This window comes from Choloepus didactylus, chromosome 18 (assembly GCF_015220235.1).
Source record: "Choloepus didactylus isolate mChoDid1 chromosome 18, mChoDid1.pri, whole genome shotgun sequence".
NCBI lineage: Eukaryota > Metazoa > Chordata > Mammalia > Pilosa > Megalonychidae > Choloepus > Choloepus didactylus.
Window position 1 is genome coordinate 32,430,476 of NC_051324.1, and position 24,589 is coordinate 32,455,064.

General features: G+C 38.0%; 2 protein-coding genes across 4 annotated transcripts in view; one reads left to right on the plus strand and one right to left on the minus strand.

Annotated features, from left to right (window-relative positions):
* Nucleotides 1-24,589, plus strand: part of ACACA (acetyl-CoA carboxylase alpha) — a 371,031-nt gene that overhangs the window by 68,209 nt on the left and 278,233 nt on the right. The window lies entirely within an intron of this gene.
* Nucleotides 6,418-17,797, minus strand: C18H17orf78 (chromosome 18 C17orf78 homolog; the record flags this gene model as incomplete). The annotated part of the gene is given in 4 exon segments (XM_037810486.1): nt 6,418-6,645; nt 8,672-8,776; nt 16,661-16,747; nt 17,746-17,797. Coding segments are annotated over 4 exon segments (411 nt in total), but the record flags the coding sequence as incomplete, so codon positions are not given.

A 24,589-nucleotide genomic window follows, 5' to 3' on the forward strand; every position in this document is an offset into this window, starting at 1 on the left:
ATGCCCGCTATCACCACTGTTATTCAACATTGTGCTGGAAGTGCTAGCCAGGGCAATCTGGCAAGACAAAGAAATAAAAGGCATCCAAATTGGAAAAGAAGAAGTAAAACTGTTATTGTTTGCAGATGATATGATCTTATATCTGGAAAACCCTGAGAAATCGACGATGCAGCTACTAGAGCTAATAAACAAATTTAGCAAAGTAGCGGGATACAAGATTAATGCACATAAGTCAGTAATGTTTCTATATGCTAGAAATGAACAAACTGAAGAGACACTCAAGAAAAAGATACCATTTTCAATAGCAACTAAAAAAATCAAGTACCTAGGAATAAACTTAACCAAAGATGTAAAAGACCTATACAAAGAAAACTACATAACTCTACTAAAAGAAATAGAAGGGGACCTTCAAAGATGGAAAAATATTCCATGTTCATGGATAGGAAGGCTAAATGTCATTAAGATGTCAATTCTACCCAAACTCATCTACAGATTCAATGCGATCCCAATCAAAATTCCAACAACCTACTTTGCAGGCTTGGAAAAGCTAGTTATCAAATTTATTTGGAAAGGGAAGATGCCTCGAATTGCTAAAGACACTCTAAAAAAGAAAAACGAAGTGGGAGGACTTACACTCCCTGACTTTGAAGCTTATTATAAAGCCACAGTTGTCAAAACAGCATGGTACCAGCACAAAGATAGACATATAGATCAATGGAATAGAATTGAGAATTCGGAGATAGACCCCCAGATCTATGGCCGACTGATCTTTGATAAGGCACCCAAAGTCGCTGAATTGGGTCATAATGGTCTTTTCAACAAATGGGGCTGGATGAGTTGGATATCCATATCCAAAGAATGAAAGAGGACCCCTACCTCACACCCTACACAAAAATTAACTCAAAATGGACCAAAGATCTCAATATAAAAGAAAGTACCATAAAATTCCTAGAAGATAATGTAGAAAAACATCTTCAAGACCTTGTATTAGGTGGACACTTCCTAGACTTTATACCCAAAGCACAATCAACAAAAGAAAAAAGATAAATGGGAACTTCTCAAGCTTAGAAGTTTCTGTACCTCAAAGGAATTTCTCAAAAAGGTAAAGAGGCAGCCAACTTAATGGGAAAAAATTTTTGGAAACCATCTATCTGACAAAAGACTGATATCTTGCATATATAAAGAAATCCTACAACTCAATGACAATAGCACAGACAGCCCAATTATAAAATGGGCAAGAGATAGGAAAAGACAGTTCTCTGAAGAGGAAATACAAATGGCCAAGAAACACATGAAAAAATGTTCAGCTTCACTAGCTATTAGAGAGATGCAAATTAAGACCACAGTGAGATACCATCTCACACCGATTAGAATGGCTGCCATTAAACAAACAGGAAACTACAAATGCTGGAGGGGATGTGGAGAAATTGGAACTCTTATTCATTGTTGGTGGGACTGTATAATGGTTCAGCCACTCTGGAAGTCAGTCTGGCAGTTCCTTAGAAAACTAGATATAGAGTTATCATTCGATCCAGCGATTGCGCTTCTCGGTATATACCCGGAAGATCGGAAAGCAGTGACATGAACAGATATCTGCACACCAATGTTCATAGCAGCATTATTCACAATTGCCAAGAGATGGAAACAACCCAAATGTCCTTCAGCAGATGAGTGGATAAATAAAATGTGGTATATACACACGATGGAATACTACACGGCAGTAAGAAGGAACGATCTCGTGAAACATATGACAACATGGATGAACCTTGGACATAATGCTGAGCGAAATAAGCCAGGCACAAAAAGAGAAATATTATATGCTACCACTAATGTGAACTTTGAAAAATGTAAAACAAATGGTTTATAATGTAGAATGTAGGGGAACTATCAATAAAGAGCAATTAAGGAAGGGGGAACAATAATCCAAGAAGAACAGATAAGCTATTGTGGGTAAATTTAACGTTCTGGGAATGCCCAGGAATGACTATGGTCTGTTAATTTCTGATGGGTATAGTAGGAACAAGTTCACAGAAATGTTGCTATATTAGGTAACTTTCTTGGGGTAGAGGAGGAACATGTTGGAAGTAAAGTAGTTGTCTTAGGTTAGTTGTCTTTTTCTTACTCCCTTGTTATGGTCTCTTTCAAATGTTTTTTTATTGTATGTTTTTTTTTAATTATTATTTTTTTTATTTTTCATACAGTTGATTTAAAAAAAAAAAAGTTAAAAGAAAAAAAAAAAAAAGGACAAAAATATGTAGAGCCCCCTTGAGGAGCCTGTGGAGAATGCAGGGGTATTGGCCTACCCCACCTCGATGGTTGCTAACATGACCACAGACATAGGGGACTGGTGGTTTGATGGGTTGAGCTCTCTACCACACGATTACCCTTGGGAAGACTGTTAATGCAAAGGAGAGGCTAGGCCTCCCCCTATAATTGTGCCTAAGAGCCTCCTCCCGAATGCCTCTTTGTTGCTCAGATGTGGCCCTCCTTCTCTACCTAAGCCAACTTGAAAGGTGAAATCACTGCCCTCCCCGCTACATGGGATCAGACACCCAGGGGAGTGAATCTCCCTGGCAACATGGAATATGACTCCCAGGGAGGAATGTAGACCCGGCATCGTGGGATGGAGAACATCTTCTTGACCAAAAGAGGGATGTGAAAGGAAATTAAATAAGCTTCAGTGGCAGAGAGATTCCAAAAGGAGCCGAGAGGTCACTCTGGTGGGTACTCTTACGCACAGTTTAGACAACCCTTTTTAGGTTCTAATGAATTGGGGTAGCTGGTGGTAGATACCTGAAACTATCAAACTACAATGCAGAACCCATGAATCTCGAAGACAATTGTATAAAAATATAGCTTATGGGGGGTGACAATGGGATTGGGAAAGCCATAAGGACCACACTCCACTTTGACTAGTTTATGGATGGATGAGTAGAAAAATAGGGGAAGGAAACAAACAAACAAACAGAGGCACCCAGTGTTCTTTTTTACTTTAATTGCTCTTTTTCACTTTAATTGTTATTCTTGTTATTTTTGTGTGTGTGCTAATGAAGGTGTCAGGGATTGGTTTAGGTGATGAATGTACAACTATGTAATGGTACTGTGAACAATCGAATGAACGATTTGTTTTGTATGACTGTGTGGTATGTGAATATATCTCAATAAAATGGTTTAAAATAAAAAAAAAATTTAAAAATATGGCTTTTACAAATCAGTACATCACCTTTCTGTATTTATCCTATATTTCACAATAAGGAGAGAACTGAAACTGTGGAACTATAACCCTAATACCTTTTGAAATAACTTATATAACTCCTGTTGAGCTGTACTTTGAAAGTTAATACCTTTTGGTATATGTTATATTTTACAATAATGGAGATAACTGAAATTGTGGAACTGTAACCCATAACATTCTTTAAAATTTGCTCTCTAATTATTTGTTAATCATACTTTGAAAGTTATCACTGTTATGTTTATATGTTAAAGTTCACAATAAAACAATGCATAAAAAATTTTAAAGAATCAGTTGACAGTAAACGTGAGGGTTGGTTTCTGAACTCTGAATTCAATTCTATTGGTCTATATGCCTGTCCTTGTGCCAGTACCATGATGCTTTATTTTTATTTTAGAAATGCGATTTTATTGCGATATATTCATACACTATATAATCCATCCAAAGTAGACAATTAGTGGTTCACAGTATCATCATATAGTTGTGCATGCATCACCACCATTAATTTTAGAACATTCATTACTCCAAAACAAATAAAAAGTAAAAATAAAAATAAAAAAGAACACCCAAAACATCCTGTGCTGGTTTGGATGTATTATGTCCCCCAAAACGCCATTATCTTTCTTGCAGTCTTGTGTGGGCAGGAAACGTATTGGTGTTGATTGGGTTGGAGACTTTTGATTGGATGTTTCCATGGAGATGTGGCCCTGCCCATTCAGCATGGGCCTTGATTAGTTTACTAGGACACTATATAAGCTCAGGCAGAAGGAGTGAGCTTGCTACAGCGAAGAGGGACACTTTGAAGAACGCGCAGGAGCTGAGAGAAGAGCTACAGATGAGAGACAGTTTGAAGACGGCCATTGAAAGCAGACTTTTGCTACAGAGAAGCTAAGAGAGGACAAATGCCCCAAGAGCAACTGAGGGTGACATTTTTCAGGGGCTGCAGCCTAGAGAGGAACATCCTGGGAGAAAGCCATTTTGAAACCAGAACTCTGGAGCAGATGCCAGCCACATGCCTTCCCAGCTAACAGAGGTTTTCTGTACACCATTGGCGATCCTCCAGTGAAGGTACCCGATTGTTCTTGTGTTACCTTGGACACTTTATGGCCTTAAGACTGTAACTGTGTAACCAAATAAACCCCCTTTATAAAAGCCAATCTATTTCTGGGGTTTTGCATCCCAGCAGCATTAGGAAACTAGAACACATCCCATATCCCCTACCCCCCTATTATTTATTTATATTTGTCTTTATTTTATTACTCATCTGCCCGTACACTGGATCCAGGGAGTGTCAGTCACAAGGTTTTCACAACTGAAACACTATCTGTTTTGATTACTATTTGTCTCCTACTATTAATGTAGAACCATCAGTTTCTCCCTTGAAATCTGTCAGTATATGTTTCATATATTTTGGGGCTCTGCTGTTAGGTGCATATGTATTTATAATTGTTATGTCTTCTTGTTGAATTGATCCCTTTATTAGTATATAATGACTGTCTTTGTCCCTCACAACAGTTTTTGACGTAAAGTTTATTTTCTCTGCTATCAGTATAGCTACCCCAGCTCTATTTTGGTTAGTACTTGGATGGTGTATTTTTTTCCATTCCTTCACTTTCAACCTACTTATGTCTTTGTATTTCTGGTGAGTCTCTTATAAGCAGCATATAGTTGAGCCATGCCTTTTTTTATCCTTTTGCTAATCTCTGCCTTTTGACTGGCAGAATCATTTTTAAATTTACATTTTAAGTCACTACTGATATTGGAGGATTTTCTTCTGCCATTTTGCTGTTTAGACTTTGTAAGTCTTATATCTTCGTTGTTCCTCAATTCTTCCATCAATGCCTACATTCATATTTATTTGATTTTTTGTATTGTACCTTATTGAATCTCTTCTCATTTCTATCTGAATGTATTTTTCATGTATTTTTCTTGCCATTACCATGGGGTTAAAATTTAACACCCTAAATGTATAATAGTCATATTTGATTTGATACCAACTTGACTACAATATCTTACATGTACACTGTTCTTATACCATTCTGTCCTCCCACCTTTTTCTGTACTTGTAACAACATATATATTTGTACATTTTATGTCCCAAACCATAGAGTTATCATTACTTTTTATGTATCTGCATTTTAGCACTTGTAGGGAGTAAAAAGTGCAGGTACATACAAAAAAAAGTACAATTCAGTATTACTGGCATTTGTAATTACCCAAATGGTTGCCTTTACCAGAGGACATTCAGACCTATTTCTTCCAATGTTCAATAGAAATGATAATATTGATTGGACTAAAGAATAAAAACTGAATCTAATGATGAAATCATTCTCATATGCATGGGCTCATCATCCAATATTAGAAGAAATAGGGTTATAGAAAATCTTAACCTATAGCAGAGATGCCAATAAGTTGATAGTATATGCCTGGAGAAAGATTCTGACTCCATGCCTGGGAAGAAAGAGTGCTGAACTTGATTATTGATATATGCAGTAGACATATGATTAAAGAGTGGTAGCACGTGTGCCAGGAATTTTCCATTCTGGACTAGATAATGTTTGAGACCTTTTTAATTTTAGAAGCATTGGAGATGTTTTAGAGAATGAGAGAAGACACACTTTAGTTTCTGGTACTCAAAGGCCAGGTCCACTCTTTGTGGGAAAACTGGACTTAAAAAAGGTATGCTTAGTTAGTGGGGTAGTGTCTGTTTCAGATACCAAAGGGCTCTAATAATTGTATCATGAGATAACCCAGGGTCAGGGAAGAATTAACCAAGTCTTCGAACTGTGTTCAGCTGCAATGGTTTCTAAATAGGAGTTATCTAGGGAAAGGGATGGATGTTTACATATATTGTGGGTTCTGAGGCTCTTACACTTTGGGGGAACACATTTTGAGAAAAATCATACAAATTTTTAAAATACAAAATTGGATACAAGGCCTTGGATTGGTCCCATTGGCCCTGAAGTTTAAGCTTAGTTAATTGAATAGTAAAACCACCTTTACTTATGAAGGTTGTTAAAAATCTTAAAAATAAGATTCCTGGTCCCACTCAGGACATTGTTATTCAGTATACTTGGGCCCAGAAATATGTATTTTCATTAAGCATTCTATTGTGATATGGCTGGACTACGTTGGAAAAACATCAAATACCTGCATATTTTCTGACACACTAAAGATTACTCACATTTGTTTAATAACTGAAACACCTCTCTCTATTTCAGCATTTATCTATTAACCCCATTTTCTTCAAGCAAATAATGTAAATCCAATAGAGAACACTTTCCTTCTGAGGTGGAGAGCCAGGCTGGGATTCAGCTGCCCCAGGTTGCTGGGTTTCCATGCTGGCTCCCTTCCTTTTTTCTTCTCTACAACTGCTGGCATTGGCACAGTTCTCTGGCTCCCAGGCATTGACTCTGAAGAGAGAAAATGACTCGTGTTAACTTCAGGTGGTTTACATTCATTTGATTATTTTCCTAACATCATGTCTGGCCATTTAAAGAAAATCATCACATCTAAGGAAAATATTTGGTCCTATTGAATCTGTCCTGCCTAGAGGATATCCAAGTATACACGAATTAAGGAGCTAACATTTAGTGAACATCTAGTATGTGCCAGGTACCTTTCACACAGGATCTCAATTAGTTTTCATAACCACCTATGAGAGGCAAATATCCCAAGTCCCATTTTACAGATGAAGCAACTGAGGTTGGAAAAGTCATGCAACTTGTCCCCAGTCACTCAGCCAGTGAGTAGCAGTTCTATCCAAACTCCAAAGTTTGTGCTTTCCTCATTATGCCATACTGCCTCTGGAAAAGAAAGAGTTCTTCTTTATAGATCAAGGCCAAGGACCCAGAATATAAGCAAACATACAGGGCATGGGACTTCAAAGATGACAAATGCTGTAACGGCTACTCCACTAGCAACAGGGTGTTAACAATCAGGAATTTGACCACAGTGCTCAATTTCTGCCTCTTTTCTAGGTTTTTGAATGTGTCTAAAAGGAGAAGGGAGAAAAGAGAATTTGAGAAAGGAAGGAGATTAACCCTTTGACTTGAGGGTCACCTGACTTACAAGACTTAACTGGGGCTCAACCTGACTCAGAGGCGGAGACTGAATACAGCCTCAGAGTCAGGAAGGAGATGGGGTGGGGAGGGAGGGCTTCCTGAATTCTGTTTTAGCCACCTTGTAGCCTCTTCTCAATGAGGCAGCTTCCCTGGGATTTGGTATTTTCCATGATCAAGTACAGCTGCTTCTTGTGCTGCTCTCAGGCGTTCTAAGTTCATCTTTTACCAGCAGGCCTCTCAGGGTCCCTCCTCTTCTACTCTGACACATTGTATGGTGTTGGGGATTGAATCATATCCCCTACAAAAGGCATATTCAGGTCCCAACTCCTAGTCTTGTGGTTGTGAACCCATTTGTAAATAGGATCTTTGAAAATATAATTAGTTAAGGTATGCCCAAACTGAATGATGGTAGACTTTAATCCAATGTGGCTGAAGTCCTTATAAACAAAGATTGAACATGGAGGAAAGACTGTGGGGAGCAGATAGAAGCTGAAAGTCAATGGAACCCAGACGAGAAAGGAGAAGATGTTGCCACATGCATTGCCATGTGACGGAAAAGCCAAGGAACCCCAAAGAATGCCAGCCAGCCAAATATACTAACCCTGGAGGAAGCAAGCCTTCTAGCCTCTGAAACCATGAATCAATAAATTTCTGTTGTTAAGCCAACCATTGTATGATATTTGTTTTAGTAGCCAGGAAACTAAAACATATGTGATAAGAAAATCACGTTTTCTGTGCTCGTCTTGGCTTTCCTGGGATATAAGGAGGAACATAGGTGAATTGGCATTGCTTCTGGGTAATAAGCCAAATCTGGGGACAAATGGCTCATATGTATCTTCTTGTCACCAATTTCATATTTGATTTTTCCCTGATAGGAACTGGAATGTAACCCAAAATGGAATCTTACAGAATTTGAGTCCTGACCAATTTAGAAAGGGCTGTTTCTAAAAAACAGTGCAGATGAAAACATGTACTTGCATTTGGTTATGTCACCCCGGTTATGATTACTTAGTACTAAATGTTGCCTATCTATACATGTGATGTCTAGAATTACCAACCACATGAATAAGATTTCTTCTATACTTAAATCTGGCTACAGGGTGCGCTTACTTGCATGGAGGTAAAGGATCACTGATGGTGTCATATTAGAAAAATCTGTGGGATCTTCTTGTAAAGAAGCTGATTTTTTCCCATAAAAAATCAAATGATTTTCATATGTAAACTCTGTGTAACTTCTTAACCTTCAGGAAAATCCTAGGAGACCCAGACTAATGTTGGGACTAAAAATGTTTCTTATTCTTTCCATTCTTGTCTCACCCCTATTTATTCTGTATCTTGTTGTTTCAAAGACCAAAAAAAAAAAAATCTTAAATACTTGTAGTTCTCTCTCCTTCTTTATTTCCAGGAGCTGTGGAGCTGGTAGTTGTGGAAAGTCTCTGATGAAGCCCCTTCATAATATAGACCTTATGTTGGAAGATCCCTGGTTAAAAAAAAAAAAAAAAAAAAAAAAACAAGAAAAAAACAATGAAAAAACAACTCGAGAAATCTCATCCTGCCTGACAAAATCCTAGCATCTACCCAGCTGATTAAACTTCTGATTATGGCACCAGTTGCCCTGTCCATAGGTTTAGGGTGTGGGCGCAAAGTAATGCCAAGAATGAAGGAGGATAGGGATACTAGTAAGAGATAAAAGATTAAATCCCCATGGGGCCTTTGACTAAGGTGGAATCAGAGTAAAAGATCAGACCGTATCTTGTTTGGTTATCATTCTTAAGGCCATAATAGTAATAAAGGCAGAGGCTATAACACTGCTGAAAGTTTCCTTCTTTAAAGGTGGTTCCAAATTCCATGGAAGAGCATGAACTATTACAACTTGCCTTAATGACTACTGCAATTCTGTCTTGTGGAGTTTAAGTCAACTACTCTGAGAGGGGATTGGGGAAAGCAGGAGGTGCTTCATAAACTCCTTAATTTCATTCATTCAGGACATATTTTCAAATGAATATTATGTGTCAAGCACTGCTTCAGGTACTTTGGATATATTAGTTGGATATATTCTAGGACAGGAGCAAGCTAGTGGAAGGGAGGGTGGAGCACATGGTCAGGGGAAGCAGACAACAGTATGCATAATAAATAAATTTTATGGCATGTTAGAAGGGATTAGTGCTACCAAAAATATTAAAAGTAGATCAGGGTAAGTGAAGACTCTGGGGGTGGGGGTGGGGGTGGCAGTGGTTGGGCAATCTTCAGTATAGGGTAGGTTTCTTTGAGAAGGTGAGAATTGAGCCTAGACTTGAAGGTGAGAGAATTAGTCAAACAGATCCTAGGGGAAGATTTGACCTTGGCAAAGGACCAGCTAGAGAAAATGACCTCAAGGCAGAGTGTGTCTGACATGTTAGAGTTTTAGAGGAAAAACTAGGGCACAGTGAGACTAGAGCACAATGAGCAAGGGGTACAGTAGTGTGATTTGAAGTTGAGTATTTAGAGGAAGTGGGCTGATATCACATAGGGTTTTGTAGGCCAATTTAAGGACTTGGATTTTTATTCTGATTGAAATATGAGGGGGCGAGGGGTGGGTGGTTGCTGCAAGATTTTGAGCAAAGGAGTGACACTATGACTTATGTGTTCAAAGGCCCACTCTGAATACTGTACTGGGAATAAACCATAGGGAGGCAAAGGGTAGAAGCAGGGTAACCTGTTAGGAGGCTATTGCAGAAATCCAAATGAGAGATAAGATGATTATGACTCAAACCAGCATGGAAAGATGTGAGAAGTCGATGGATTCCAGCTGTAGCTGGAACTAACTTTGCTTGCCTCCAAAATTGACCTAATCCAATTCAGACTCTGGATCCTATTCCATTGTTAATGGCCTTATATCTTTGGTTAATTAAGGTCTGTAAGTTCTACTTGACTTTTCTCAACTACTCTTCCATGTCTTGATTCAAGTCCATTTGAAAATTATAGTTCATTTCTTCAAATGCCAGTGGCCACAGTACCAGGCACAGTACATGAAATGTCAAGGGAAAAAGTACTCCCTGATTTCAGTTTAGTTAGAATGACCATTGTTGGCAAAGATAGATAGAGACAGACATACAGTCAGCAGGTTCAAAAGAAAAAATAAAGAAATTATGCTAAGTATTTTCAATGTACTGTCAATTCGTTCTCTAACGTGATGTTTTATGAGACAGGAGAGATGAAGATAAAATCTTACTTCAGACAAGTCACATAAGTTCTCTGAGTTTTGGTTTCCTTATCTGTAAGATGGTTATAATAAAAGAATACTTGACTTAACTATTTTACAGGTGTGTTGTGAAAATCAGAAAAACACTTTGTAGAGTGAGTGATATTATGATTAAAAACAGAAGAGAAATCTAGCAATCCTATCTCTTAAACGTGGCATGTTTTCCCACTTCTTGGGAGCCACTGTTTCAAAGTCAGCTAAATAGGCTTCCTCTGTCAGTATGTTTTCAGTTCTGCTAAGTTAATGTCCATCCATGTTGGCAGATCGTCTCTCTTAGGTCTCATCATTAAGATGGAGAACGTTTGTAAGTGCAAACATTTCATTCCCAGTGGTGATAGTATGAGCTTTTCTTTGGCTAAGGATATTTGAACAAGAATGTCCCACTTTGAGGAGATACACAAAAGTCCAAACTTACGAAATGGAAACTTTAGGAGATGATTATTTCAGTCCCAAAGGGTACTCTGTTTTACAATATAGTTTATTTTAAATAGGAAACATTAAGTACAGTATATTTAAATAGAAATCTCCCTTAGAGATCATTCTGTAATAATACTAGTGGGTTGAAGGGCTATTTGAGAGGCCTACATATTTGCTCTTGGGTTTCTGTGTCAAGATATAACCCTTGAGCTTTATGAATCTAGAAATTAGACCATCTAGTCAAATCTCTAATTTACAGTTATAGAAACAGCACTGGAGAAAGTATTAACTTGTCAAAGGTGATAATATCAGAATAAGAACTAGTTTGATGTTATTTCTCCTTTTCCACCCAGTTTTACATGGGGTGACCAGACCCTTGGGAATTTGATTCACACTAATCAAAATCCAAAGAGACTAATCTATAAACTAAAATGACTTTTTTTTTTAATTTACAAAGGAGAATATATCTATCAAAAGGATCAGATAAGACATTTTTCTCTTCTAGGTACATTGCTCAATTGTATAGGTTCCTGTGAAATCTAATGCATAGTTGGAACATTTCTTTTTTTTTTTTTTAAGTTCATTTTTATTGAGATATATTCACATACCATGCAGTCATACAAAACAAAGCATACATTCAGTTGTTTACAGTACCATTATATAGTTGTGCATTCATCACCAAAATTCATTTTTGACATTTTCATTACCACACACACAAAAATAATAAGAATAAAAATTAAAGTGAAAAAGAACAATTAAAGTAAAAAAGAATACTGGGTGCCTTTTTTTTTTATCTTCCCCCATTTTTCTACTCATCCATCCATACAATGGACAAAGGGGAGTGTGGTCCATATGGCTTTCCCAATCACATTGTCACCCCTCAGAAGCTACATTTTTATACAATCGTCCTCAAGGTTCATGGGTTCTGGGTTGTAGTTTGATAGTTTCAGGTATTTACTGCTAGCTATTCCAATTCATTAGAACCTAAAAAGGGTTGTCTATATTGTGCATAAGAGTGCCCACCAGAGTGACCTTTCGGCTCCTTTTGGAATCTCTCTGCCACTGAAGCTTATTTCATTTCCTTGGAACATTTCTTGATTAATATAGAATATGAGAAATAGAAACCAAATGATGTAAATTATGTAATTAATGACCCACTGAGTCATCTTTCTCCACAAGAAGGAGATTTTCAGAATACATATAACAGAGGATCTTTTCCTTGGCCAAATACCATAAACAGTAACAAATACGCAGTCTCTTTCTAACTTTTTTCTGTGCACCATATTGACCCATATTTTCTGATGACCATCTGTGTGCCGTGCATTCTGTCCTTACAGATTCAAATTCCTATTTTACTCTGAGAACATTTTGATGAACCCTCTTCTGATTGTTTCTGGGACATCCTCCTATCTCCTATGCAGACTAATCTCATCTGTAGTTTGGTAACTTCAGAAGGCATTTCTTTTGTGACCTTGTAAATTTGACCATTTACCTAATTTTTATTCTACTCTATTTGGAGTCTGTTACATCCTCATACTCTATGCAGGTTTAAATTCAGAACCAGGAGTTTTAATTTTATAAATGGGGTTATGTTTCGAAAGTCCATTCATAAATTGGTTGTTTGGAATTCATTATTATTCCATAGAAATGTGTGGTGAATGAAGATTAGGTCCCCAAACTAACCCATGAACATCCATTTAATCCCTTTATATAGTTCAAACAGAACAGGGTACTAGCTTAAATTCTGGATCTGGGAGCCAACCACCATGTCTTGAAGGAAGGAGGAAGAAGTTTACTCTCTTCCTCCTTCCCTGGATTCTTGGTTAACCCAAGGCAGATTTTTAAATTAGGTCCGATTGATCTTTGGCATCTGTTTTGGTTTGCTAAAGCTGCTGGAATGCAGTATACCAGAAATGGATTGGCTTTTACAACGGGGGTTTATTAGTTCACAAATTTACAGTTCTAAGGCCATGAAAATTCCCAGAGAAAGGCCCGATGGCATCTGGGGTTCCTCTGTCACATGGGAAAGCACATGGCTGGGGTCTGCTGGTCCTTGCCCAGGTTTAGCTTCTGGTTTCCATGGCTTTCTCCAAAAAGTCTCTGGGCTTCTGTCTTAGCTTCTGTCTTAGCTTCTCTTGGGGGCAAACTCTGGATTACATATTTTAGCTTCTCTGAGCTCTCTCCAAAATGTCTCTGCCTTTTATCCTCTTACATAGGACTCCAACAAGGGACCAAGACCCACCTTGAATGGGCTCGGTCACATCTCCATGGAAACAACCTAATCAAAAGATAGAATTTAACAAAGGATTATTAATACTGAAGCTCTACATAATTTTCTTTTTTTTTTCTTTCTTTTTTTTTTTTTTTTTTGGTTTCTAGGGTACTAGAATACCTAGAAGGAAAGAATGGAAATGGTGGAACTGAAACCCATAGCATTCTTTGAAATTTGCTCTATAACTACTTGTTAAATTATAATTTGAAAGTTATCACCTTTTCGTATATATATTTCACAATAAGAAAATAACTGAAACTGTGGAGCTGTAACCCATAACACTCTTTGAAATTTGCTAACTACTTGTTAAATTACACTTGGAAAGTTGTCATTTCTATGTATATATGTTACATTCCACAATAAAAAGTATGATTAAAATAAAAATAAAATTTTTTTAAAAAAGGTCTCTAGCAAGGGAACCAAGACCCACCTTGAATGGGCAGGGTCACATCTCCATGGAAACAACCTAATCAGAAGGTCCCACCCATAATAGGTCTACTCCCATAAGATCGGATTAAAAGAACATGGCTTTTCTGGGGTACATAACAGATTCAAACCAGCATAGCATCTTTCCTCCATTCACCTTGTCCAAAATTTCTAAGTGCTAGTGTCCTTAATTGCCCCTAGTCTCACAATGCATACCATAGATCCACCCCACAGCCTCCAAAATGACTTAAAATCCACAATTCCCCATCACAACTGCCATTGACTCATATCAACAAGAAAAATTGAATTAATTTGCATTAATATTGAGTGGCTGAAAGCCCCAAACCCTTGCCTTGCCAGAAGCTTTTGCATTTTTAAGAGTTTTTTTTTTTTTTTTTTTAAACACAAATTATCACTGGTAGAATTTTAGAAAGTATAATAAAGTGAGGGAAAACATTCAGGTCATGTGAGGTTATATAACTTAACTGTATATGTTGGCCACATCCTGAGAACCTATCCACTTATTTCCCAATCTCTAATCCCTTAAACTGTAGTTTTAAAAGCTTTTTTTTTTTCATCATTCTGCTTGTGAACCTCCAGTTCACAAAGAAACTGTCAATATCAACTTGTTGATTACAAACTGCTTGACAGGGAGAAGGAAAGAGGGCAGACAGGGAAACTTAAAGCTGAGATCAAGAACCACTGTCCAGAGGCTATGGGAAACAGGCATTCTCACACAGTGTCAGTGGGAATGCAAAACAGAACAACCTCTATGGAGGGTGACTGAGTACCTTCCTGCTTCTTGGAACTTATCCTATTGATAAATTATAGGTATACAGAGAAGAATGTATAATAAGGTCATTGCCTGAAGCATAATATACTTTTGCAAAAGATTGGAAACAACCAAAATATCTGTCAACTGGGGACTAGGAAAATAAATTATAGCCTAACAATACAATGGAATACTGGACAACTGTTAAAAAGAATGAGACAATTGTGTATATATTTATATGGAAACAACCTATAAGACCCATTGTTAAGTAGAAAAAAGCAAGGTGCAAAACAGTGTGTATGGTATGCTACCATTTGTGTTTTTAAAATATATACATCTATTCATGCTTAGACTGTCTCTGGAAGGAAATACAATAAGTTGGTGATAGTGTTGCCTCAGGGATAGAGAACTGAAGGATTGAGAGATAGGAGTAGGACAATGACTTGTTTATCACTATAAATTTGTGCTGTTTCAATATTTTACTGGGTGCATTCAAACAAAAATCTAAAAAAAATTAATTGTCAAAAAAAGACCATCAGAAATGAAGATCATATGAAAATCACATGTTAGGGCTTAAAGAGCCTTTAAAAATTAGAAAACTGAGTCTCGGAGAGGACATAGATTTGTTGAAGGTGAGGGTAATCCATTTTTCTTGCAGATTCAGCTGCCACTAAGCTCCAGCTGCCTTCAAGGATGTCAGCTAAAAGTCAGTGCCTACCTAAACCTGTTTATAATTGTGCCTAAGAGTCTCCCCCTGAGTGCCTCTTTGTTGCTCAGATGAGGCCCTCTCTCTCTAATTAAGCCACCTTGGTGGGTGATCTCACTGCCCTCCCCACTACGTGGGACCAGACTCCCAGGAGTGTAAATCTCCCTGGCAACGCAGGATATGTCCCGGGGATGAATCTGAACCCAGCATTGTGGGACTGAGAACATCTTCTTGACCAAAAGGAGGATGCAAAGTGAAACGAAATAAAGCTTCAGTGGCTGAGAGATTTCAAATGGAGTTGAGAGGTCATCTGGTGGACATTCTTATGCACTATATAGATAATACTTTTTAGGTTTTAATATATTGGAATAGCTAGAAGTAAATACCTGAAACTACCAAACTCCAACCCAGTAGCCTTGACCCTTGAAGACAACTGTATAACAATGTACCTTATAAGGGATGACAGTGTGATTGTGCAAACCTTGTGGATTGCACTCCCTTTATCCAGTATATGGATGGATGAGTAGAAAAATGGGGACAAAACCTAAATGAAAAATAGGGTGGGATGGGGAGGTGGTGATTTGGGTGTTCTTTTCTTCTTTTTCTTTTTCATTCTGATTCTGATTCTTTCTTGTGTAAGGAAAATGTTCAAAAATAGATTGGGGTGATGAATGCACAATTGTAAGATGGTACTGTAAACAGTTGATTGTACACCAAGGATAATTGTATGGTATGTAAATATATCTCAATAAAACTGAATTTTTTTTAAAAAAAGTGCCTACCTCCATCTCCTTTTCCAATCTCACCTTTACCTGTAAGAAGAGATAAAGTCTGAAATTTGGATGTGGGGACTAGGTGAAGCTTGAGGAGAGGGAGCCATTTCTGTGGAGAGCAGCAATGATTCTCAAGTTCTTCTGAGTATTCTAGACTTTTGGCTTTTTCTCTGGAATGCACGAGGTTGTACTTTCACTTTGCTCCTAGAGCAAAGGCACTGCAGAGTAGCCACAGTCTGATTTTGGATAAATGCAGCTCTTTGGCTTCTGCCTGGGCTTCTGAAAGAAGTCAGACGGAATAATGAAGCTCGTTCTTAATCTGAATGGTGCCCAGCTAAACCACTTCCACTCATAACTCCTGTTAAATTCCATTGCTGCACTTTTTTCTCTTTTTAGTCTACTTCTTCCTCAGCATGTGTTTATGATACTAAATATACAAGCCCAACCCTCCCTCCCTCCTGACATGGGTCCCATGAAGATAGTTGACTGCAGTGAATTCAGCACAGAGAAATTCTTAGATCATTTTCTTTAATACACAGAGGGTTGGGGGCTGCCTCTGTTTGATTTATATAGCCCAGCCTTAAGTAGTAACAGTTAATTTAAAATTTGGTTTCCAGAAAGCTTCCTAGGAGAGATACATATATTTAAAATAAAGATATTAGAGATCTTGGCTAGGAAGGGGGGAAACAAAATAACTTTTAAAGGTAAAATTTCTTGGAATGGCAAAGTGGTTTTTCAAGAAGGGCCCATTCTCTACCTTGCATTAGCACATCCCTGATGCTTCTCACTTCTCCTGGGTAGAGCTCTGGCAGCGGTTCCACGTGGCAGCTGCTGTCTCTGAGCTCTGAGGTATGTAGAAAAGAAGGTCATGATTTACCCAGTACTAACTCTTTAGAATTTTGAGCACTGGAAGGGAGATATAAAACAATGTGGTTCCTTTTCATAAAACTTGCAGTCTAATTACAGAGATCAAACACTCCCCCCAAAGACTTTAAAACACACAGCCAAAAACATACTAGTATAAAGAAAAATGAGTACCTTCCTATTAGGGGAAAGAAAGATGAAATGGAGTTTAAGTGAAATAAATTAATCAAAGAGTAAGCAACCCAGTCCCTCAAACACTGCTTTTTCTCTCTTCTCTCTTGTTCTGTCTGCCTCCTGGTATTACAGAAAACTTTTGAAAGTTTATTAAGTATGACTTTGGGCAAGATATCTTTGTAGGTTTTATTGAACTGTGTGTCATAGTTATTTATATACTTTTTGGCACAAAGGGTGTTGTGAAGTTTCTTCACTTGTTCAATTTGTTACCTTTTGCATATTATGCCATTTAGCCTTCACTCTGACTACTTAATTTTAGAGGCAAAAATGCTTGGGACACTTTGAAAAATCATATTTTAAATAAATAGTTATCAAGAGCAGCAAATGGTACCATCCCCTTACCCCACCCTATCTCACGGCTTTCCTCATCCAAGAGCATCTCCACCTGATGATCTGGATGTATCACCTTAAAAAAAGGGAAGACATCATCTTATAAGGGGCTATGAATTTGGGAGTCTTGGGAGATGACAACTTGAAACTGTGAAAGTACCCAACAAGAGAATTTTTAATGTTAGTTACATGAACAAGACAGAAGAATGCATCATATTTTCTGAAGACCTCTCATCATGAGACAGACAGCCATGTTTCTGGGTTGAATCAATTGCAGTCCTTTTAGGGGCAAGAGGGCACCTGGGAATTGACTCTATCTCCCTCTGGCAGGACAGACCCCAGGCATTGTCTCAGAAGGATCTTTTTAGGCTTCTCTTGGGATTTTCCAGGTCATCAGACAAGAGAAGTACTTACCTTTCTTGTTGGCATCCTAGGATGCCATGATTAAGCTGAAGACCAAGATGGTATTATGTTAGCTTCAGCACATTTTCTTTGCAGAGACAGTAAGCGGCTAATCTGTCACAGCTCCTTATAGCCTAGTCTCTAGCTGCTTTTACTGTCCTGAAACCAAGTTTGACCCTGGGAGAATCTTGTTCCACCCTGATTATTTAGCCCATTTCCTATATACCTAAGAATAGAGCTGACTGGAAAGAGGACCACATCTGCTTATTAACTATTGACTCAGGAGGTCTTCCCCTGACTTTATTGCTGGTGCTGATGGAGGGAACTTAATTACCTATAGGTTTCCCTGGCAGAAAGAGCATAAACACTCAGTGATATGCTTTATAAATACCTGAAGAGAGACATGTAGACATTCACATGCATGTTCACTGACACAGGCACACAGATTTACATTCTGACATAAAGAAATGTGGACACTTCTATTAAAGAAGGTGATTTCTAGAATGAGCAGGAAACTAGGACTGAATGAGTCAGTGATTTACTGTGACAAGAGCTCTGGACTAGAAATCAGTGGAATTGGGTTCTAGGACAGGAATTTGGCTCTAACTACATCACCTTGGCAAAATTACTTGACTTCTCTGGATCTCAGTTTTCTCCACTGTAAATTGAGAGTTCTGACCAAGTGATAACTAGAATTCATCCATGGTTGTACACATAAACTCACCTTAGCACAGACATATCTATCTATTTTTGCACATTTTCACTCTCCCAGATAGTGAAGTGAATATGAGTAGACAACATTCCCATGACTATTGGGTCAGAAGGTTGTGAGGAAATGTTAAATACACTAGGCAAGTGAAACTGTCTGCAGTTTGGGAAGGTTTTCCCAGACAGGTATCTTGTTGAAGATTTTTCCCAAAGTTTTTCTTTTAGTAAAGATTATACATCTAGTGTAATACTCTATGGACTTTGTGCTGTCATAGCTAGGTGGGTCATAAAGTAGAAATGAAGATCTATTCAGACCCTTGCCTAAGTCTAGAGCCTCTGCAATCTTTCTGCCCACTGGAAATGTACTCTGTTGGAGCCTATTTTGGGTTTAGTTATACTTGAGGTTGTAGAGGTTGAAATTCTAATTGATAATGATGAAAAGGGAGCTGGTTCAAAGGATTTCCATGAGGGAATTCATGAGATCTGAGTCAAATCATATTCTAACTGTCACCCTGTTTAAATAGTTTGAAATCTGGTTAAATTGAGCATCAAGGGAAGTCTTGGTGGGAAAACAGAAAGGAAAGATATCACCAAAGGACAATATGCTGCCTGAAATGTAGAAGGGGAAGAAGAAATGCTGGACATCCAGGCCTAGTGCCTTTTATTCATTCAACAAGTATTTATTGAGGACCTACTGTGTGCCAGGTAGTATTCTAGCACTGAGCAAAGACAATGTCTGCATCCTCATGGAACTATGGGAAGCAGACATTAAACATGGTTGAAAAGTACAATGGTGCAGAAGGCTAATAACAAGCAATATACAGATGCATACATAAGATAATTAAGGATTTTGATAGTTGCTGTAAAGAAGCAAAAAAGGTGATGAGGTGAAGGATTACTGGCAGAGGCCACTTTAAAGAGGATGGTCAGAGAAGACTTCTCTGAAGTACATCTAAGATAAGAAAACCAGGAGAGTGGATATTACAAGAGCCAAGAGAAGAGAGTATTTCAAGGAAGGGATGGTCAGCTGGTCAAATGCTGAGAAGTGTGTATAATGACAGGATATGCATGGGATTTAACAGCTTTGATAAGAGCAATTTCGGTGGGGTTGTGGAAGTGAGAGGCATGTGTTGAGAGGGAACTGGAGGTGAAGAAATGTGGATGACTTTTCTAAGAAGTTTTGTGGTGTAAGGGAGATGAGAAATGGGCTCACTGACTAGAGGGGACATAAGTGCCTCAAACCTTTATTGGTTCAGAGTGCTGCTTTTTTCCCTGCCATTGTCACCCGATTCTCAGTTCCATTGCCTTCCCTAGGTTTCATGGGTTTTGCTATTTCCCTAATATGATTTTCTGCTTCCCTATCCTATTAGACACATTTCCCCTGTTGCTCTGTTGAAAGAAATGTTCTCTAGATTAGTCTGTGGGTGCCACGTTACAGTGCTGCCACCTTGAAGCAGGGGTAGGGAAGGATCAGAGAGCTCGCTGTTCATTCTGGGTCACAAGGTGGCAGAAGAGCTCACTTTTCCCAAAAGTGCTTGGGTAAAGACTGAGTGGAAGGAAGAGTTTTGTCAACTCTCAGACACTTCCCTTTCCTCTTGTGACTCAAGAGCCCCAAAATCAGCCTTTATGTTGGAGCACTCCATACTGTTGGGTACAGAGAGGTGAAGAGCTTCAATTACTGGGAACTATTTCTCTACTATTAGATATCTTGACTGGGTTTCTAAGTGTTTGCGATATCTGTGGAGGAGAGTATATCTCTCCTGATCTCTTAAGCATCAAATTTAGGAGGAAACAAGTTATAACATGGGTGAGTTTTGTGATGTGTGCAGATTAGAGATACAACCTCTGAAAGAGAGTAGAAAACCAGGATTGAAGAGATGAATCCAAGTGGGTCTATGGGAGGAGCACTTGACAGGAAGCCAAGAGGTTCTAGGGTAAGCTCTGTAGTTGACTGAATCACTATTTTTTTTTTTTTTTTTTTTTTGGCTTAAGAAACAACAGAAATTTATTGTCTCAATTTGGGAGGCCAGAAGTCTGAAATCAAGGTGATGGCAGGGTCATGATCCTTTTGGATGCTGTAAGGAAGAAGATGTCCTTGCCACTTCCTACTTCTTGTGGCTCCTGGCCATCTGTGCCATTTCTTGGTTTGCCATTCTTTCAATCATGAGGGTTTTTTTAAAAATTCAGTATATGTCTTAAATAATTACATGCATTATTCTTTTTGATGAGCAAAATGTCTCCTCTTTCATTAGTGGGAGCCCCTCCATTGGTCCCTGTGTCCTTTTTACATGGCCCGTTACTCTTTGCTAACTTCCTTGCTCTCTCACAAGGAGATCCCAGACTTCTTTAGTATTTTTCCTGCCACAGTCCTGAAATCAACCATTTTTTCCAATGAGCCCCAGTTCCTTTTAAAAAGGAATATATTTGAGACCTCAACCCGGGGGACAACAATGCTTATTGCTTTTAGGCCTTTTCAGTGGCCAGAGTGACAAAATAGATATATTGTTTCACAGAAAATAGAATCAATAATTCTTATTGATATTGCCAATACAAAATTTAACGTAACACAGTATTTATTATTTACTCACCTCCTTTGATTTCATCCTTGTAAGTGGCAGTCTCTTCTCAGTTGGTAAGATAGGACCCTGTGTTTAGAAGGCCCCATGCTCCTTTAAGCTCTCAGAGCTCTTTTTGCCTGGAGGCTCCCCGCAGTGCTTTGTCCTCGCCTCCAGATGTTTGGAAAATTTCCCCTTCCCCTGCTTCCCCTCTGGTGGTTCTTGGCACTTCCGGCCTCCGGAAGAATCCTTCTATGAGGTTTGCTGCTGTGAGGATATAAGGCAGCCCCAATGAATAGCTTGTGTATTACTGCCACCTTGTGGTCATATCTTTTTTCTTGGTCAACTCCCAAATTCTTTAATTTGAACTCACTCCACTCCACATTCTTGCCATAATTTGGTTGAGTCAAGTCTTTTTTAATATAACCATTCTAGTAGGTGTTTCTAATTGAGCACCTTTTTATTTGTCTTTTGTAAATCTTCTTTGGTGAAATGCTTACTCAAATATTTGCCGACGTTTTAATTGGTTAGTTTTTTTTTTTGCATTTTTTTTTGCATTTTTAAAATTGTGATTGTTCACATACCATGCAACTATCCAGAGCTCTAAAGTATACAATCAGTTGTCCGTGGTACCATCATACAGCTGTGCATCCATCACCACAGTTAATTTTTTTTCAATTTTTAGAACATTATCAATACTCCAGAAAAGAAATAAAGACAAGAAAAGGAAACTCAAATCCACCCATATCCCTTACCAACCCCCCCTCCATTGTTGACTCATAGTATTGGTATAATACATTTGTTACTGTTGATGAAAGAACGTTAAAGTACTATTAACTGTCATATATAGTTTGCAATAAGTATATTTTTTCCCTATATGCCCCTCTATTATTAACTTCTAGTTATAGTGTCATACATTTGTTCTGGTTCATGAAAGAGATTTCTAATATTTGTACAGTTAATCATGGACATTGCCCACCACAAGGTTCACTGTTTTATACATTCCCATCTTTTAACTTCCAACTTTCCTTCTGGTGACATACATGACCCTGAGCTTCCCCTTTCCATCCCATTCACACACTATATAGCACTATTAGTTATTCTCACAACATGCTACCATCACTTCTGTTTATTTCCAAACATTTAAGTTCAACCTAGTTGAACATTCTGCTCATAATAAGCAACTGCTCCCCATTCCTTAGCCTCGTTCTATATCCTGTTAACTTATATTTCATGTCTATGAGTTTACATATTATAATTAGTTCATACCAGTGAGACCCTGCAATATTTGTCCTTATGTGTCTGACTTATTTCACTCAATATAGTGCCCTCAAGGTTTCTTGATCAACCCATTTTTTTAAGACGTTATTGTTCACGCACAATACATTCTGTCCTAAGTAAACAATTGATGGTTCTCTGTATAGTTACATATTTATGTATTCACCATCCTCATCACTATCTATATTAGGACATCTCCATTAAGCTGGGGAAAGAATCAAAGAAGGTAGAGAGACAAAAGAAAAAGAAAAAAGAGAGGGAAAAAAAAACATGACAGCTAGGAAGCAACAAAAGGAAAGATAACATTAAACTAAAGTAGAATAAAGAGTCAGACAACATTACCAATGCCAAGAGTCCCATACCCTTCCCTTATGCCCCCCTCTTATATGCTTTTAGCCTTAGTATATTGCCTTTGTTACATTAAAGGAAGCATAATACAATGTTTCTATTAATTATAGTCTCTAGTTTACATTGATTGTATTTTTCCCCCAATACCTCCCTATTTTTTTTTAATTTATTGAGATTGTTCACAAACCATACAATTATACAAAGATCCAAAGTGTACAGTTGCCCATGGCACCATCATACAGTTGTGCATCCATCACCACAATTAATTTTTTTTTCAATTTTTAGAGCATTTTCATTACTCCGCAAAAGAAAAAGACAAAAAAAGGAAACTCAAATCTTCCCATACCCCTAACCACCACCACCCCTCCATTATTGATTCAGTTTTGGTATAGTATATTTGTTGCTGTTGAAAAAATGTTAAAATACTACTAACTGTAGCATATAGTGTACAATAGGTATATATTTTTTCCTATATGCCCCTCTATTATTAGCTTCTAGTTACAGTGTCATACATTTGTTCTAGTTCATGAGAGAGATTTCTAATATTTGTACAGTTAATCACAGACATTGTCCACCACAAGATACACTGTTTCATACATTCCCATCTTTTAACCTCCAACTTTCCTTCTGGTGACATGTGTGACTCTGAGCATACCCTTTCTACCAACTTCACACACCATTCAGCACTGTTAGTTATTCTCACAACGTGCTACCATCAACTCTATCCATTTCCAAACGTTTATATTCACCCTAGTTGCACATTCTGCTCATAATAAGCAACTGCTCCCCATACTTTAGCCTCATTCTATATCCTGGTAACTTAATTTCATGCCTATGAGTTTACGTATTATAATTAGTTCATATCAGTGAGACCCTGCAATATTTGTCCTTATGTGTCTGTCTTATTTTGCTCAATATAGTGCCCTCAAGGTTTCTTCATCAACCCATTTTTTAAGACGGTTTTGTTCACACACCATACATTTCTTACTAAGTAAACAACCGTTGGTTCCCTGTATAGTCAATGTATTTATGTATTCAGCACCATGGCCACTATCTATATAGGGACATCTCCATTTCTTCCACAAAGAAGGAGGAAGAGTCAAAGAAGGTAGAGGGACAAAAGAAAAAGGAAAAAGAAAGAGAGAAGAAAACATGACAGCTAGAAAGCAACAAAAGGAAAGATAGCATTAAACTAAAGTAGAATGAAGAGTCAGACAACATCACCAATGCCAGGAGTTCCATACCCTTCCCCTATGTCCCCCCCCACCCCCCATATGCATTTAGCTTTGGTATATTGCCTTTGCTATATTAAAGGAAGCATAATACAATGTTTCTGTTAATTATAGTCTCTAGTTTGCATTGATTATATTCCTCCCTCATCCCACCCTATTTTTAACCCCTTGCAATGTTGACATTCATTTGTTCTACCTCATGTAAAAACATATTTGTATCTTTTATTACAATCATTGAACACCCTAGGTTTCACTGAGTTATACGGTCCCAGTCTTTATCTTTCCTCTTTCGTTCTGGTGTCCCACATGCTCCTAACCTTCCTCTTTCAACCATGCTCACAGTCATCTTTGTTCACTGTACTTACATTGCTGTGCTACTATCTCCCCAAATTGTTTTCCAAACCTCTAAAGCCTGTCTTTTCCTTTCTGTCTGCAGTGCTTCCTTTAATGTTTCCTGTAAAGCAGGTATCTTGTTTACAAACTGTCATTGTCTGTTTGTCAGAGAATATTTTGAACCCTCTTTCATATTTGAAGGACACTTTTGCCAGATATAGGATTCTTGGTTGGTGGTTTTTATCTTTCAGAATCTTAAATATATCACCCCACTTCCTTCTTGCCTGCATGGTTTCTATTGAGAAATCTGCATAGTCTTACCAAGCTTCCTTTGTATGTGATGGATTGCTTTTCTCTTGCTGCTTTCAGGACTCTCTCTTTGTCTTTGATGTTTGATACTCT